This window comes from Lycorma delicatula, chromosome 2 (assembly GCF_047948215.1).
Source record: "Lycorma delicatula isolate Av1 chromosome 2, ASM4794821v1, whole genome shotgun sequence".
NCBI classification, from domain to species: Eukaryota; Metazoa; Arthropoda; class Insecta; order Hemiptera; family Fulgoridae; genus Lycorma; species Lycorma delicatula.
In genome coordinates, this window is record NC_134456.1 from 64,737,587 (window position 1) to 64,755,225 (window position 17,639).

The 17,639-nt window shown below is 28.9% G+C and overlaps 1 protein-coding gene across 2 annotated transcripts in view; it reads right to left on the bottom strand.

Moving 5' to 3' along the window:
* The window catches only part of LOC142318872 (arylsulfatase B-like), a 51,811-nt gene that overhangs the window by 24,513 nt on the left and 9,659 nt on the right, over positions 1 to 17,639 (bottom strand). For both annotated transcript variants that reach the window (XM_075355456.1, XM_075355457.1), the window contains exons 2-6: positions 14,071 to 14,273; positions 9,789 to 9,948; positions 6,361 to 6,587; positions 2,657 to 2,903; positions 678 to 835 (exon numbers count right to left, since the gene is read on the bottom strand). In XM_075355456.1, coding sequence (XP_075211571.1) covers positions 678 to 835; positions 2,657 to 2,903; positions 6,361 to 6,587; positions 9,789 to 9,948; positions 14,071 to 14,220 — 942 coding nt within the window. In that variant the 5' untranslated portion in view covers positions 14,221 to 14,273. The remainder of the gene's footprint in view (positions 1 to 677; positions 836 to 2,656; positions 2,904 to 6,360; positions 6,588 to 9,788; positions 9,949 to 14,070; positions 14,274 to 17,639) is intronic.

Sequence of the window (17,639 nt, forward strand, 5' to 3'; positions counted from 1 at the left end):
CATAATTTCTTAATTTAAAACATCTACCAGCAATAATTGCTGCTGAATTCACAGTGTGAAAATAATAATAATACTATTGATAAATGAAAGCTGTCTGTTCATAACCTAAAACATTCTAACAAACTTTCTATCATATTTTCTTGGCTATTTACTCCTTTATACTTTTAATACTATTTTTTTTTTTTTTTTTTTATTTAGCGAATTTTTTATCCTTCAACCAAGATATATGAAATAGGTCTTGTTTTATAAAATTAGATCAAACCATTAATTCTTTCTAATAAATTTTTTTAATACTTATAACCAATAAACTATATACAGTCTGTAAACTACAGACTGGTTATCAAAATTCTAATTTTTTTTCTTTCTTATAAGGTTGTGTTCTTGTCCTGAATCAGTCTAGAATTCTTAATTTGTTTTTTTCTTAATTTTGTACTGGAGAAAGATAAAAAAGAGTTAGGAGTTTATTTAATTGCTACTTGCTCAAAATACAAATTTCATTCTATACATGATTTTTAGACCTTATCTGTGTATGAAAATTATATTTTGTTATTAAAATTTTAATTTTTATTTATACAACTTTTCAAACTTAAATAATTCAGTAATTGGTGGATGTATTTTCATCACACTCACTCACAATGTCAAGAAGTTTATAAAAATTAACAGATTTAATAACATACCCCTCTAAGAGGCCAGTTAGATGCGGCATTAAGATTAAACCCAGCTGCAGGTCCTCCATTATCAGTTGTGAATACAATAACACTATTGTTTAACATCTGATGTGATTGTAAAGCATGGACAACATGACCAACCGATTCATCCAGCTTGGCCAACATTACTAAAATAAGGTAAAAGAAAGATAAATAACAATGGTATAAATCATGAAGATAATTTAGAAAATAATTTCTGTATATTAAAACATAGTAATAATTACAAATATTAATAAAAAATAATAATCAGAATACTGTACATAAGAAGGACAGGTCACTAACCATGAAATGTGGAAACTGAATTCCTGCTTTAAAATTGTTATAAGTTATTATAGCTGTAATTTTGTTGATCCTATATTTTAATTTGTTAGATTTATACCTAAAGTTAGTACTTTACACCTAAAGTACTTTAATATTCATTGTAAAAAAATTACAAAAAAGGGCAGTTATTTATTATGAAAACATGATACTCAAACAATTTTAATTAAATAATTAGCAAGTGGAGTAATCACTTTTACTCAGTTTCAAAAACTAATAATAAAATCTACAACTTTAGGAAGTATTTGAAGAATATAGTTCTATTATGAACTGTTCAAGATCAGGTAGGCTTACATCTGCAACTGAAAATAAAATAAGAGGCTATCATACTAAATACAAAAAGGCTTGCTTTTGAACAAGAAATTTCAAGACATTTACTTCAAAAAACTTAACATAAGGAAAACTTTTCCTTACAGTTCTGAGACCTGTTTTATTCAATTTTTCATGTCAAAAACCATAAGGAATCAGTCATTCTGCCCCTTAATTAGGATCCTAAAAATGTCAGTATGATATAATTTCACTGGGTAGCTGAAATCCAAGCAAAATCTTAAGTCGTAACTTACAAACGAAGCATTTTAGGACATATGTTTATAGTAACTTTTTCCATTATTTTCATGAGTAGAATAGGTTATGAAAGTCACTGGAGAACTTAGTGATACATTCTGCATATACATACATATACTAATATGTATATACTGAAAATTAATTCATTAAATACTGACCACTGTGCTAATAAAATTTAATATTAACAGAAATATAAACGACCAAAACACAATAGGTAAGTTAAATTTACCTAATTAATTCCAAAAATCAATTTTCATGGGATCCTGCATCTTCAGTTGTTATTAAATTCTATAATTATATTAATACATTATTTATTATCTGTTCATTTATTGAAATTTCAAAATATTCAAAGAACAAATTAACAAATCTTAAATAAATATGTTTTAATACACTACCTAACTTATCTATTATATATATATATATATATATATATATATATATATATATATATATATTACAAACATCTAACTGATCACTTCTTTCTAATTTTATTAATCAGAAATAAAAAGTTATGTTTAAAAAACATTACATACAGACAGAGTTTGTAGTTATTTCTTCGCAGTTATTACCTTAGTAGTTATTTCTGTTAATAATAGATCTAAAGTATAGCAAAGAGCTTTGCAATTTGTTATCTGTGTTTATATATTTCTGTAAATAGATAAATAAATTAGGAACAGAAGTATGACATTGGCTTCATTCAGAAGAATGACCAGCCTCATTTAAGAAGCAGCTGGCTATCACCCAGAAGGTAAGAACATGATATCATTGATGGAACAAGGGTAGCTCACCCAACTTCCATGGTATTTATCCCAGGATCCAAGGAAGAAAGAATAAGGAAACAGAAGGGAATAAACAACCCACAGAATTGCTGAATTTGATCAAGAATGCTCAAGGTAGTTTACAATTTTTCCCAAGCCAAGCAAAGAAATATCCTTATTACAAACCATCATTCTTAAATTTTAAAACAAAACATACTATAATAATAAGAATAATATTTTTTTATTGTAAAATAAATAAAAATAAAAAATGATTGTTTTCATTTTACAGTTCATATTAATCTATTTCACCTGAAAATTTTCTACGATGAAAATCAGTGATATTACTTTCAGCAGCAATATTGTCAGGCCCAGGCAATGGATTGTATGGATTTGCAGAATGTACAGCTGCGTGAGCTAAATACAAGAAGAGAGGTTCAGAGGTGTTGTGATCCTTAATAATACGAACAGCTTCTTCTGTGAATATATCTGTAGAATATTTACCATGTAAGTCCCATGCTGGTTCCATACCTCTACGCATATCTAAACCCCACATTTCCTAAAACAAAAACAAATAATAAATAAGATATCAATAAAAATTATATGTATCAAAGAATACTTTTTTAAACATTACTGAACCACAGCCACATAACAGCAATATTTCCCTTTTGTTTTCCATGGATGAGGATTTGTGTCACAAACTTTCTCCTTCAAGAGGATATGATAAACATCCAGAAAACATGCAGACAGCAGACCTTTGTTGAAACTTGATTCTCTTCTGTGAAAGCTTTGTGAACACTGTCACAATCACATGATTATAAAACATGTGACATTTTTCTCATCTTGTTAAAATTATAGTTCTTGTACTCACCATTAGTATGAATGTTTAGAATTATTTTAAAATCTTGAGGTGTACCTCAGTATTAAAAGTTACTCAAAAAATAGTTTGCTGTATAATACAATTACCACAAACAGTACATTATACCCAGATTTCCCGTTTCAAATGATTGCTCAAGTAGTCGTATTGATGATTTTGTACAGTTGTAATGATATATGTTATGTTTAGAGACATATGTTATCACTCATAAAATATATAATGTGTTTAATTCACTATCAGTGATTTTGTTGAGAAGCCAGTGACAGTAATTCATCAATAACACATCAAAAAGCACGTCAAAAATTGGAGAAACTCCACCACCACAGTTATTACCACATAGAACACTGAAATTACTGCAGCTAGTATAAAGTAGCTCCTACATAAATAAAAAGAACAAACATATTTATGTAATAACAAAAAATCTATTAAATGTAGCATATCATTACTTATTATAACCCAAAATCTCTGCACATTGACTTACTCTTTAGCAAAGTAAACTAAAAAATTATATTTATAATCCACAATAAACAATTTGTACATCCAAAAATGTTCATTAAAATACAAACCACACAGTTACTTGAGTTAATAAAAATACCAATAATGACTTCCCCAATTCCTATTTTGAACATATTAATTTCAAAAGTAAAAATTTCCATAACATACAAAAACTGTCACAATATTAACACAGATAATATATTACATATGAATACTAATTAAAAACTTACATAAATGATGTAAATGACAAAAAATTAATACACTAGAAACATGAAAATACAAAAACATCCCTGATAGTTTTACTATATATTTAACACTATTTCCATCTACTCTTTCCCTCTCTAAAAAATCAAGCCTCTTCTGCTTCAGTTCTTTTTCCTTGTCTTCTGATACAACAGAGCATTAAAAATGTCCACACCAGAGCTGATGTAAGTGATAGTAAGAGCATTTTATTAAGATTGTACCTCAGCATATTGAAATAAAAGTTTTCATTTTTAGAAAACAATAAAATATTACAACTCATTTTCTAAATACCTAGAAATATGATTCAAGAAGTTCTTTTCAGGGGTTTATTTATTTCGTTTCTCAATGATATTATCAATACTATCTATATTATCATCTATGTATTAAGAAAGTAACCATAAATAATAATTTTTAGTTTTTGTTATTTTTTTAAGAAGTAGCCTAATTTATGTATAATGTGATTACTACAAATTAAGAGAAATGTAATTACTAAAAAAAATAATTAAAAATATTCCACAGGAAAAGCAACTTATGAACTGTTTTGTAAGCATTTAAAAAGTATATTTTCAATAAAATAAAGTTACAGCACAAGAAGTTTAAAATTATGGTAAGTTTAAATTTATGAACATCTTCAACATTGTTGCTAAAAATTGAAGAAATTTAGAAGTCTTAATCAGGGTGAACATCTCCCATTTTAATTTACTCTTTCACATAAAAGGTTCTCAGAACTAGACTCATTCTCTATTCAACCAACATGAAAACATGGAATAGAATCTGTACAAATTTAGTAATGTAAAAGAGAAAACAATTTTCATCAAATTTTTTAAATACTAAAAACAAAATGTTTAGATACTAAATAACATATTATTTAGCTTTATAGCCATTTGAAAAATTTAGTGGTAATGGAAAAATATTAAAAGAAAGTATCACAAAAAAATCAGTTACACAAATACAGAACATTCAAAAAGTATCTATAAACATGTTATGCATTAGTGCAATAATATGTAACATCAACACCCTGAAAGGTAGTCGACATCCTTAATACTGTACACACCTACCACATTTCTTCTTGTTCTAGAAGATACTCACAAGTTGTCAATGTGGAATGTTCTTGGTGTAATCATGAATAACTGTTTGAAGTTTCTAGAGGCAGTAGGGGTTTGCTCAATAAGCATTACTTTTTTCATGACCCCAGAAGTAAAAATCCAGTGGGCTTAAGACTCTAGAACAAGGTGTCCAAAAACCCTTAGAAATAATTAAATTTCCAAAAACATCTTGCTCTAACTTCAAGGAATGCCAAGCTGTATGCGCAGTCATACCATCTGGTTGAATCCAAGCATTATTTATTTTATATTCAGTTAGCTTTTCCATGAACTAGTGAATGATTTCACAATAACCAACTGAATTTATCATTTTTTCATAGAATATCAGATCAAATATTCTTCTCCTGGATATTATAATCTTCTTTTCATATACAGAAATTTCATGTGTAGCAAGCATGTAGGTTGTTGGCAAACCATGAACGCAAGTTCTGAGCGTGCACATACCCTGATAAATGAAACCATGCCTCATCAGTTTAGAGAACGCAGACCAAAATATCATCAAACTTGTCTGCTACAAACTGTTGAAACCATTTCCAGTATTGAATTCACTTTCCACAGTCTGTGATCAATAACTTTTGAACCGTTTTCACTTTTTAAGGGATGAGACAGCTTCTTACAAACTGCCTTGTGTGCAGTTGCAGTACCAGTGTTTTTCTGTCAGGCCAACTTTCTTATGGACTTTTTGGGGCTATTTTACATAGCAGGGTTTTTCTTCATAGAGTGTTGCTGGTCTATCCTTCATTCATAGTCCTTAATCAATTCTGTCTTCCTAAATCTCTTGATTATCACCCTTATAATATGTTGATTAGGAACCAGCACAAATGAAAATCTAACAGAAAACTCAAACTTGTCTTTCACTGTCTGTGTGTACTCACCATGCTTGGAAAAGAAGTATTAAATGAGAAATACTTGCTGTTCTAAAGTTGACACCATCCTGAGCACAGAAAGGCACAGTTCTCACTGGTTCAAAGTGGATGAACACTCAATGAACAACAAAGAACCAGACACTCCTCACCTCAAGATCACCAGCCTGACTGGCTCATGGAATTAAATTGCACACAACACAGAATTACAAACCTTTGTAGAGAACATTAGTCACAGTGCACAGAATACAATCCCTCAACATATTATCATGTTTATAGAGGTGTATATTTACTTTCGAATGCACTGTATTTTACATATCTTTTACCAAAATATTAATATGCAATACCTGCATACAAATTTATAACTTAACATAAAAATGAATTATAGAAACACAAAAATAATTTGTGTAATAATCATTAAAAGCATAATCATACCGTTTCACAAGCAGTGTGATCATTATAATCTTGATGTCCAGTCCAATAACCAAGATGAGAATCAAAACCTCGGTAGAGTGGTGTGTATTCTTTCTTGTATGAACCAAGATGCCACTTTCCAACAATATGATTTTTATATCCAAGCTCTTTCAAATATTCTGGTAATAATTTTTCAGACAGAGGTAAGCCACGTGGTTCTGCACCATATAAAACGCCATGCTGCATACCTACAAACAGAAAATATGTAAACAAAGGTTAAATAAAAATATACTCCCTGGCCATGTTACCAGCTGTTCTGAATTGTGGCTCTAACTGAAACAAATGCATTTATCTTATGAAAAAAAGATAACCAGAGGTTTAAAAGTGTTTTGACTTAAATAAAAAATATCATTTTCAGGTTAATTCACTTCAGCTAGTCATTAAAACTTTAATAATTTTGTATAAGCTTCATCATAGCTTATTATCAACAACCCTGATGAATTGTTATTTTGTTGTAAGCACACACTTAAAAGTGTTCTAGATCTGATAATGATGTACTAACACAGCTAAATTTACTTACAGAGATAGAGATAACCAGATAGAAGTAGTGATCCAAATAATATATGGTATAAAAGTAGTTTTCTCAATATCAGTAACAAACTATCTCAACACAACTTTAAACTTTGCTGCTACACCATGAAAGCAATTCCATAATAGACATTTATTTAGGTAATACCAAAACATTATAGTACAATAATTCTGTTTTACCTATGTCCCAAGTTATTATTTGCTAGGGATCTATAGCAAGATGTGAAGTAGTAGAGAAAACTTTTTATATATCATGATAGCATGAAGTAATATGCATTAATGGTGTATTAAGGGTTCACATAAATTATCAAAACTACATTATCAGTTACAGAAGCATAAGCATGTAGTAAATGCAAAGAAACTCATATGAATAATTAAGGAAAACAGGAGTTTGAAGAAGGATAATATTATGGGGAAATTGTTCTGGAAAGATTTCCATACCTGGGAGATCCATAAAAGTTTTCTTCCTCCATGGCAACATATTTTATTTCAATTTGACTCAACAGCTGTTATGTGAAACTGCAATCACTTTTTTTTACAAATAAATGGCCTTCAGTTTCTTCCAACTTAAATAGGTCTGAACATTATGAGTTCCAAGTATGTAATTGAAACTCTGAAACTGCAGAACAATTAACAATGCTGTTAATCACAATATATTCTTACTAAGACTTCTGGAACAGGTGCTGAAAAATTAATTATTTGACACTGCTTTGTTCAAGTGTTTTGAAATATCTAGTTAGCAATATGAAGTACATGTGCTTATGTTACTGACACTCACATATGTAATTAATAAGTTTTAGCTGGCAAATACATTACTGTTACTCAGAATTCTGTACGTAACTTAACGGCATTGCCAAAATACTACATATTCCATACTATTACTAATGTGTCCCATATTAAGATGCAAAGAAACAGAATGCAACAAGAGATCAAAAGATTTCACTAAATAGTTAATTTTGTTTTTCTTATTTTAAATCTTTTATTATTAATGATGTTTGTTACAGTAACCTTTCATTTTGTTTTAAATAAATTATTCCATGTATTGGACTGCTGGCAGATAAACAAAATGCAGTCTTCCAATAAAACTGAAAGGAACATTACTGGCTTATGAGATGTTGAAAACCAAGATAAATGAATAGAAGTCAATAAGTTGTCTCTTCTCTCATCTTGTTTTACCACTTCATAACATAAAAGTGAAACCAGATATTATTTTAAAATAAAATCAGATGGGATTTAACCATAATTTAACCATTTTCATAAATTATTTCCAGTAAAATATTGATGATTAATGAACAAATTTGTTGGTGAAATAACTTGCATACCCTAGGTAAACAGGACCAATCATGTGTGTATAATTTTATTATTAAAATCTATGCCAATGGACCAAAATTGAATAATAAAATAGTCAATTTCTAACATTTTTGGAGACCTGATACCCCACCTAAACTTTTTCTAGATATTCCTTGGGAATGCTTTCCAGTAATCCAGAAAAAGGGAGAATTAGTCAGAGTGCTTTTTTATGAATTGTCCTACCCCTCTTCTCGTTCACAGAGTTGAATGAACAAAGTCTTACTACAAAGTCTTCATTGTAGTATCTTAATCCTTAAGATATAAAATGAACTTGCCTAGTTTAAATTTTCTAGACTTCTAGCATTGGCATCCTTTTCAATCCCTACTTTTTTCAATCCCTTAAGGGTAATTAATCAAAATCCTTAATTTTCCTAGATACATGCAGGTAGTAGCTTTGCCAAATTAAACTTTCTACTCACCCAATAAATATGATAACTAATAATGAGTGAGTCATTGACGGCTTCATATTTATATAATCGTATGATAAAATGTCATCAGTTTCTTGTTTTTTAATAAAAATTATTGCATGATGTAGCTGACTGTTAACCTGCATTTACAAATTTGTGATTTTAAACATTTTTTCTATTTCTGATTGCGACATTAGGTTTAAAGGTTGTCTTTTAATTTTGTTCATTAGCAGCTTACTAACATAAGCTTTTTATTTAAGGTAGACGTATTCGATTTCTGAAAGTTAATAATCTTACATGTTCCATTGTGACTCTGTTAATGTAAATTGTGGCTCCATCCTATTAGAACCAGCCATCCCAAACTTCATCTACAAAATTCAGAACAAAAAGATTTAATCATTTGTCGATATCAATTCCTATTCACAATTCTTTAGCATAGTTTACTTTTAAAAAAATACGATCTAATGACTTTTTTTTAAAGAAACAGCAAGCCCACATCATAACTTTTTCTGGATGCAAACAGTGAGTGTGTATACTTTTTGGATTGGCAGTATTAAATAAAAGTGAAATTTTTTTGTTGACAAAGCTATTAATGTGAACAGACAATGTGAACTGGGCTTTTCTTTTTCTGTTTAGGATACTTCAGAGAATGAATAAGGATGACGTGTATGAATGTAAATGAAGTGTAGTCTTGTACATTTTCAGATGACCATTACTGGGATGTATGGTTAATTGAAACCCAACCACCAAAGTACACCAGTATCCACAATCTATTATTCAAATCCATATAAAGGCCTTTACTAGGATTTGAACTTAGAACTCTCGACTTTGAAATCACCTGATTTGTGATGATGAGTTCACCACTACATTACATTCTACATTACTGACTCAATATAATAATAATCCTTGATGATCTTAGCCTGGCTGGTCTTCTGGAATCTTTTGTCTTTGTTGTCCATGATGAAGCTATAGTCAGTTAGTTACCTTTTATACAAAGCAATGTCTTATGTAACCCAGATAACCTCAGGGCTAACCAGTCTAAATGCAAGCTGTTAACAGAAAATATTTTTAAAAGACAGTACAGAAAATATTCAAATATTTTACCTGTATGGATAGGATATTTTCCAGTCATTAATGCACTTCTTGAAGGAGTACAAATAGGAGTTACATAGTAATTATTTAGTATAAGTCCTGAATATGCTAGAGCATCAATATTGGGCGTTGGTATTTGATTTGAACCATGAAAACCAACGTCATTCCAGCCCTGAAAATTACATAACATTTTTTTAATAGATTAATACTTAAATTAACAAACTGGCAAACAAGTTGATATTGAAATCAGAATGCTGGTTTTTAAATTATTGATTTTCTGATCCAGTATTTAACTCCTGGGAAGGGTCTAATATTTTATCTCTCATCTCATCTTATTTTGAAAAAATGTATGTAGAAAACCAAGTTCTGTTAATTAAAAATAAGAAATAAGTTAGAATATTTCTTTTTAGATTTTATAAAAGTTTGCATATTTCTATCAAAAAGAACACAAATTAATACTCATATCGATTTTTGGGTCAGTGCTTCAGAATTTTTCAAATTTTCCAGGTCCTTGGAAGCAAAACATCTTTTTTTTGAAAACAGTAGTATGAAAACTGCAAATTTTTTCAAGTTTTGTTGGGTGAAGGAAATAAGGGAAGATCAAAATGGTCAAGAGCATCTGAACTTGTTTGATATAATTAACTATTTTATTTGTCCCTGAAAGTGGAATGCATTATTAAAAATTGTTGCAACAGTCCAATATTCTAATTTTTCCACCTGTTTTTACTTTATTTCTACTACCTTCAACATGCAAAAAAATATATTTCAGTAAAGAATCAAAAACAGATGAAATGGCATGTGAAAAAGTTCCAGATCAATTGATACAGAAGCCAGCGTGCTAATCACTAAACTAGCTGGTCTGCCAACTAGTATGTCAATTAAGGGGTTGTTTAGGTATCCCCAGACACATCATTAATAGCAGTTTACATTCTTATCAAACCTGTTGATGACTCCTGAATTCAAATAATCAGGTGGTAGGATTCGCTAGATGTATAGCTAGTTTCTTTGAATAAAATTGTATTTTTTATTCATAAAATAAGATTGTTAAAAAATAAGTAAATAAAACCTTTCATTCTGATTAGTACATAATAATACATTGCATAATGTAACTCCCCCAGCATTTACCTGGATTGACCAAGGGAAATTATGATAAAACCTTGTTCTGAGCAAATTCACAAAATGCACAGTTAATTATACAATATAAAAATAGATTGATTAAAGTCAATATTAATTATTTAAAATATAGACCCATGAAATAATGTTAAGATAGCTTCAGGAATTTATTAAAAATAAAAAATAACTACAAAATAATTCACAATTCAGAAGACATCAACAAAAATTATTTCAACACATATTTAGTACTTCAACATTTATATACTGTTATCAATTACCTATTTAGTACTTCAAAACGTATTAGTACTCTTAGTACTGTGCGATACTGAATACACACATTTATATACGTGTTATTAACGGGATACAGAAAATTCATGGTTCCTAACATATTTTTATTAGTATTATTTAAAAATTCAGTAATATTTTAAAATTGCTGAAGTAATATTCTTTCTGTAAAAGAAAATTCTTCAATTGTATTTTAGATTAATTGGTGGATGATTTTTTAAATGGTTTGGTCATTCATTAAAAGTGATAACAGAAACATATGCCTGCTTTTTAGTAAAGATTGCACATTCACAAATATAAAAACAAGAATAAGTTAACATTTTTAATTCTCTAAATATTGATGTACATGATTCATATATTTATGAACACCAAACAATGATTCAATATATTTGATAGTTTTATTATCAAATCAATTTTCACTTTTGATAAATGCCAGCATAGTGCTAAATTTATTATTTTAAATAGATATTAGATTATCAATAACTTTCAAATAATTTTGGAATTTTTCAGTACAAACTGTATTTAGACGTATCATAAAGATTTCTTTGGTTGAACTTGACTTTAAAATTCCTTTAGTAATCCATGCAGTGTTCCTTTTTGTGTTTGAAACTGTTATTTTTTATTTAAAAGCAAGCTAGAAAGAAAGCCTTCTGAAAAGCATTAAAAATAATTGTTAAATTTTTCATAAAAACTAATTTTGTTATTATTTTCTCAACTAGTTTCTAACAATAAGGTTCTCAGATCTCTAGTTGAATTTTTATAGATTACCATTTCAAATTAATAAAAATGAACCGTTAACTTAGTGAATGTTTTCCATTAATAAATGGTCCTATTTCAATTTGACAATTATGAACAAATGTGTACTAAGTAAGGAAAATTGATAAATTTGTATAAATGCTGTCAATGCACCTGGTCAAAATACTGGCAATTCTAGAATGTTAATGATATTATTATGAAGAGGTTTCAAAGGGATAAACATGGAAGCTCGATGGGGAAATGACCAAATTCTTATATAGCCTGTGTCATTCAGAAAGAAAGTAATCTTTTAAAGAATGAAAGAAAGATAAAAATTAGTTTAGAAATTCCTAAAATTAGACTTACTCCAGAAAAAAAACCAAACAAACTGTGTGTCTTTTCATGATATAGATTCATAATAACTCTACTATAACATAAAGGTATTTTATTACTGTTTTAGTCCATCACCAGTCATCTAAAAGAGGCCCCCATCACTCAGTAGTGTTTACTAAATGCATATTTTTGTTATAATGCATATGATGGTGTGAGATGGGTAAAATAATGTGGATGATTTTGGTACCACTGGACTTTGAGTGGGTGTTTTTTGCCTGCATATTTGAGTATTGTCAGTCTATGTCGAACATTGGTTTTTGATTGGCTTTTGGCATAATCATGTGTTGTTTGTTAAATGCGATTAACTGTTGAAGAACATGTATTCATGATGGAAACTTAGAGATAAAGTTTCATGTTGTGTGTCGGCAAAAGTGAAAAGTGTTATTCAGAAGTTAGTTAAAAGATTTTGTGAAACAGCTTCGGTGTTAGGCCAGAAACATGCCCAGCACAGGTCAATTTTAACAATGCAGGTCATACATTTCATTAAAGCAGCAGTTACAAGATCTCTTCATAAATCTTTTTGGAGACTAAGCCTGGAAAAAAACAAACATTTCACTAGGATCAACCCAAACTGCAGTGAGGAGAATGCTGAAACATTATCTGTATTGAATGCAGGTTTTCCAAGACCTAACTTATTTTTTATATAAATACTTTCATAAATTACAGGAAAATAATTATGTTTTTAAGTAAAACTGATTCTTCTTTCAGATAAAATTAAAAAATTTTGTGGTAAAAAATAATCACATGATTCGCATACCATAAAGCTTAGTTACCAAGCTGGTGAAATGATTAGCACACTGGCTTCTTAATCATCTGGTATTAGGAGAATTTCATGCTAACATTGTTTCATTTACCATTTCATTCAGCTTGGTTGTTAAAACATGTGTAGAAACAGGCCCAGGTAAAATGATAAAAATAAATACAAAATTATATCTTTTAAAACCACTAAATCTCTGTTTTTCAACTAATCACCTTGTTCTGCTAAAAAAAAAAAAAAAATAGCTAAAAATAATCTATATGTAGCTGTATTATAAAGTTTGGACATCCAACTAGCTATAAATTCCCGTTAATAAAAACTTGTATGAAAGTACCAATTTTTTTAAATTTGAATTGCCTGTTTTTGTATTTTTTAAATACAAACTTTTTGTATTTTTCTTACAAAGTAATTTGTTAAATTTACATAAAAAATACAAATGCATAATCAGAAAGTAAGTATTTTGACTTTTAAAATTTAACCAGTAAGATTTTTTTACACTTTTACTCTATGAAAAAGTTCTTTAAAATTTATAGATTGTCAGAACAATAGATTTTGTAGAAATTAATTGTGTTTAAACAATTGATTTTGAAAAAACTTTTGAATCTTTTCATTACCTGAAATTCTTAAGATGGGTATATAAACTATACCTTATATCAATACCTGTTTAAAATTTGAAAATTATGAACACTTATGCTATTATGGTGAAATTTTACAGGTTTACATTTTTGCATCGTCCAAGCTTTAAAAGAACACATTTTTAAATAGTAGACATTTTTCTATTTAATCCTAAATAAAAGAAATAAGTCATAAACTCTCAATCTCATCTCTGAGGTTTCAATTTTAAAGAATACTAAATGGACAGACAATACAGATTAACAAAATTATTCATGTTTGATAAACATAACAAAAATACATTTTTAAATTAACATTTAATTTTTTTTAATTTGGTTAAGAAACATCACTGACAGAACAATGTTATAAATACTAATTAATGTGCTTACTGTCACATACCAGATCATCTGCTATGATAAAAATAATATGAGGACGAGAAGATGGTGGAGCAGGTTGTTCGGCATCAACAACCAATAACGAACTCTGGAAAACTGTTATCATAACCAGTAAACTGACTCTAGTCATCAAGATGAAGTCTACCAATGTCATACTGCAACCACTGTGGTACAACTTTTAATCTTAATATAGAATCGACCAACAATCTGAAAAAAATTACATATTCATTATTTTTTCCAAAACACAGTACTAAATAAAAAGTGAGGCAGAATAGATTAGACAATTTACCCCAAAAACACACATTGGTAGATGGTGGAGTGTTTTAATGTTGATTTCTGCATCAGTCCAAAGTCTTCACCGCAGTGAGCATAGTTTGCTATTGAATCTTCTTTTTGTGTTTCTTTTTTTTTTTAAATAATGATTAACTACTGTAAACGTAAGTTTAGTGACTTTTTGTAGACTTTTGTAAGTCTAAACGTAAGTTTAGACGTTTAGGAAGAAATGGAAGAGTCCCAACAAGCCAAACAATTTTAAATCAGATAAGAAAATTTAGGTTGACTCTTCTGCATTGCCAAAGAAGAGTTCTGGCCATCCACGAATAGTTCGCACCCCAGAGAATATAGAGAAGCTGAGATGGGAGTTGAAGAATAGTACACGATGTTCTGCTAGACGACGTTCCGTATTATTATGCAGGTCAGATAGGAGTGTTAGGCTGTTGTTACAAACTGACTTGTATTTTCATCCATTTAAAATTCAAATGGTTCAAAAATTACTGCCTGCAGATTTGCATCAGCGAATAGAATTTTGCACTAAGTGCATATAAATAATCGACGTACCACTACCATTTTAATCCAGCTTAATAGTGTCAGATGTCAATAAACTTTTATATAAGAAGATGTTATAAACAAACTTTCAGATATTGGACATAGAAAATCCCGAAAAGGTACCACATTGAATGTCATTGATTATAGGTAAAAAAAAAACTTTTAATTTTAACATTTACAAGCACAATTTGTAAGCCAACCCATTTTTAAAAATAAAAATTATTCTATTTTTAAACATAAGTTAAAGTTTTAAATGCAAAATTACATTAAATTTAGAAAAAATTAAAACTACCTTCAAAGAATAGTCTTAAAAATTTTTCAAATAATGATACCTTTCTATACTTTTAATTTCTCATTTTAATTCCCTTTTTTACAGTGGGGGTCTACTTATTTATTTTAATTCTATTTTTCAGAAAAAAGAAAGTGAGAAATAATTTATAAAATAAATAAATGCACACATAAAATAATTCAGTTTAACGACTAATAAAAAGTACCGAATCGTGTACCGAAGATAGCCCAGCTATAATTTAATCTTTCTCCTAATAAAACTCAATAATTTACACATTTAATGGAAATATCACTCAAAATTGTGTTTTTATATTTCATCTTTTACGTTTCGTTCTTAACGAAAAAAATTATCCAAATATCCTGATTTGTATCTATTATTCTCGGTTCACATAAGTAACGTCTTATCAAAACTAACCCTGATTTAAAATTAAGCTGGCAAAAATATAAATATTTACAACCCTCTCTCTTCTTGTAGAAAAATGAAAGTAATTACTTTTCCGTGTTTTTATTACTTTTTAAATATTTAATCTTATTTATTTGTGACATTTACTAGCTTAGAATTTATCAACAACAAAAGAAGTTTAAACCGATAAAAATTAAAGAACAAAATTGAACCACTTGCGTAGAAATTTGTTTTAAAAACTTTTTGCTCTTTTGACAGAAAATTATTTGACTTAATTTTCTTTCCGATGATGCGTTTTATCAGATTAAAAAGTAAAAAAATAACACTATCAAACAAACAATTAAAAATGATTGAAACAACTTTCACAGAATTTTTTTTTTAATTTTGGCTAGGATCTCTTTCAGTAATAGGAAGACTGTATTGAAAGTAACAACAATTTCATTCTAAAATATTTTAGTACAAATATGATGTATGTTCCTTTTTTTATTAAAACTATATAAATTAGCCTATTTCGCCAATTAATCGCCATCGATAACGTCGACGCATTTATCTGTCTTAACGATTCACCGGCTTCGAAGTACCCTTGTCATACACCATTGTCACAACTCCATTTAATCATCATTTCGAATCGTCATCACTCGTGAACTACGGCACCCAAAAAAGGTCTTCAAACTTTTGATCGGTGTTAATAGTTTAGAGCTGTTCGGACTGCTCGGTGGCCGACCATAAACGTTTAACACAAATGTTCCCAGCAAACGACGTGATATACCTAAAGAATGTAGAAAAAATATTCTGTAACAACTGTCCATTGTTGTGCAGTCGTTTAATAACAAGTCGTTTGTCAGCCAACATGAGGCCGATTTTGGATAACATTGCACAATTTTTGAAGTGTTTCACTTCACATTTGTGCAACGATCCTTGTTTCTTGTGACATGAATTCAATCAACAGGATATAAAATCTCTCCCAAAAGATGATGATGCAGGATGGGTGAGTACCCTCCTGCACATTTTTAAAACTTTACAACTCACACATAAATAACCAAAGGTAGGCCTCAGCAAGTGGTGACCTAGAGCAAATGTTGTCAATATACCGTTAGATTTTGTGTCAAGCAGTGTGATGACACATGAGAAATTTTTTATCTTTTGATACTTTCAAAAAGTCCTAGTTTATTTAGCTTTGTAATATGTTCTGTGCATTTATTTAGATAATTAAATTTTAATCAGTTGATATCGGCCGTACGATAATTAAAAAAGACTAATTGAAAACGAATCCCGAAAATTATAAATGTAATTTGGACTATAATACATCATCTCGATCACAAAAAATTCAATTATCTTGGGATATAAGATACACAAACGGATTTAATTACATTATTTTACATCAAGATGCATTTACAATGTATTGAAAAAACCTTATAGAAAAGAGCTATTGTTGAAATTAATCCCAGCTTTTAGATCTTACGAATTTTCATAATCAGTGCTGTAGATTTGCTTTATTTTTAAGTGATTTAAGGTATACTTAAGTCACAATGTAATATCTCTTTTAAAGACTGATGATGTGTTTCCTCATAATTATATTAACAAAAACACATAGTTAGTAGAATATTATTATGTAAATTAATTCGTTACAGTATCATTAAAAAAGAGTATTTTGTTGTAGAAATTAAAATTTTAAAACTTTACGTTAGTTATTCAGAATTCATAAGTAACTTTTTTATGTTACCGATATGTTAATGCATACCTTACTCGTTAACTGATTCCTGATTAGTATACTCATAAGTTATTTTGTAGAAATAAGTCCTTAAATGACATTTAAGGACAAAAAAAAAATAACTCGGAAAAAAATTGTCATTTATTTTTAAAAAAATTATAGCAACCCCCTCTATAACTCAACCTTAAGTATTCCTGATTGCAAAACCTACCGGTATTCGGTTCCGGGTTAAGGTCAGGTATCTTATGGTGACATTGAACGAACGCTGAGACATCTAGTGTGATTGAACTTGTTCCAAGGCCATTTGATATATATATATATATATATATATATATATATATATATA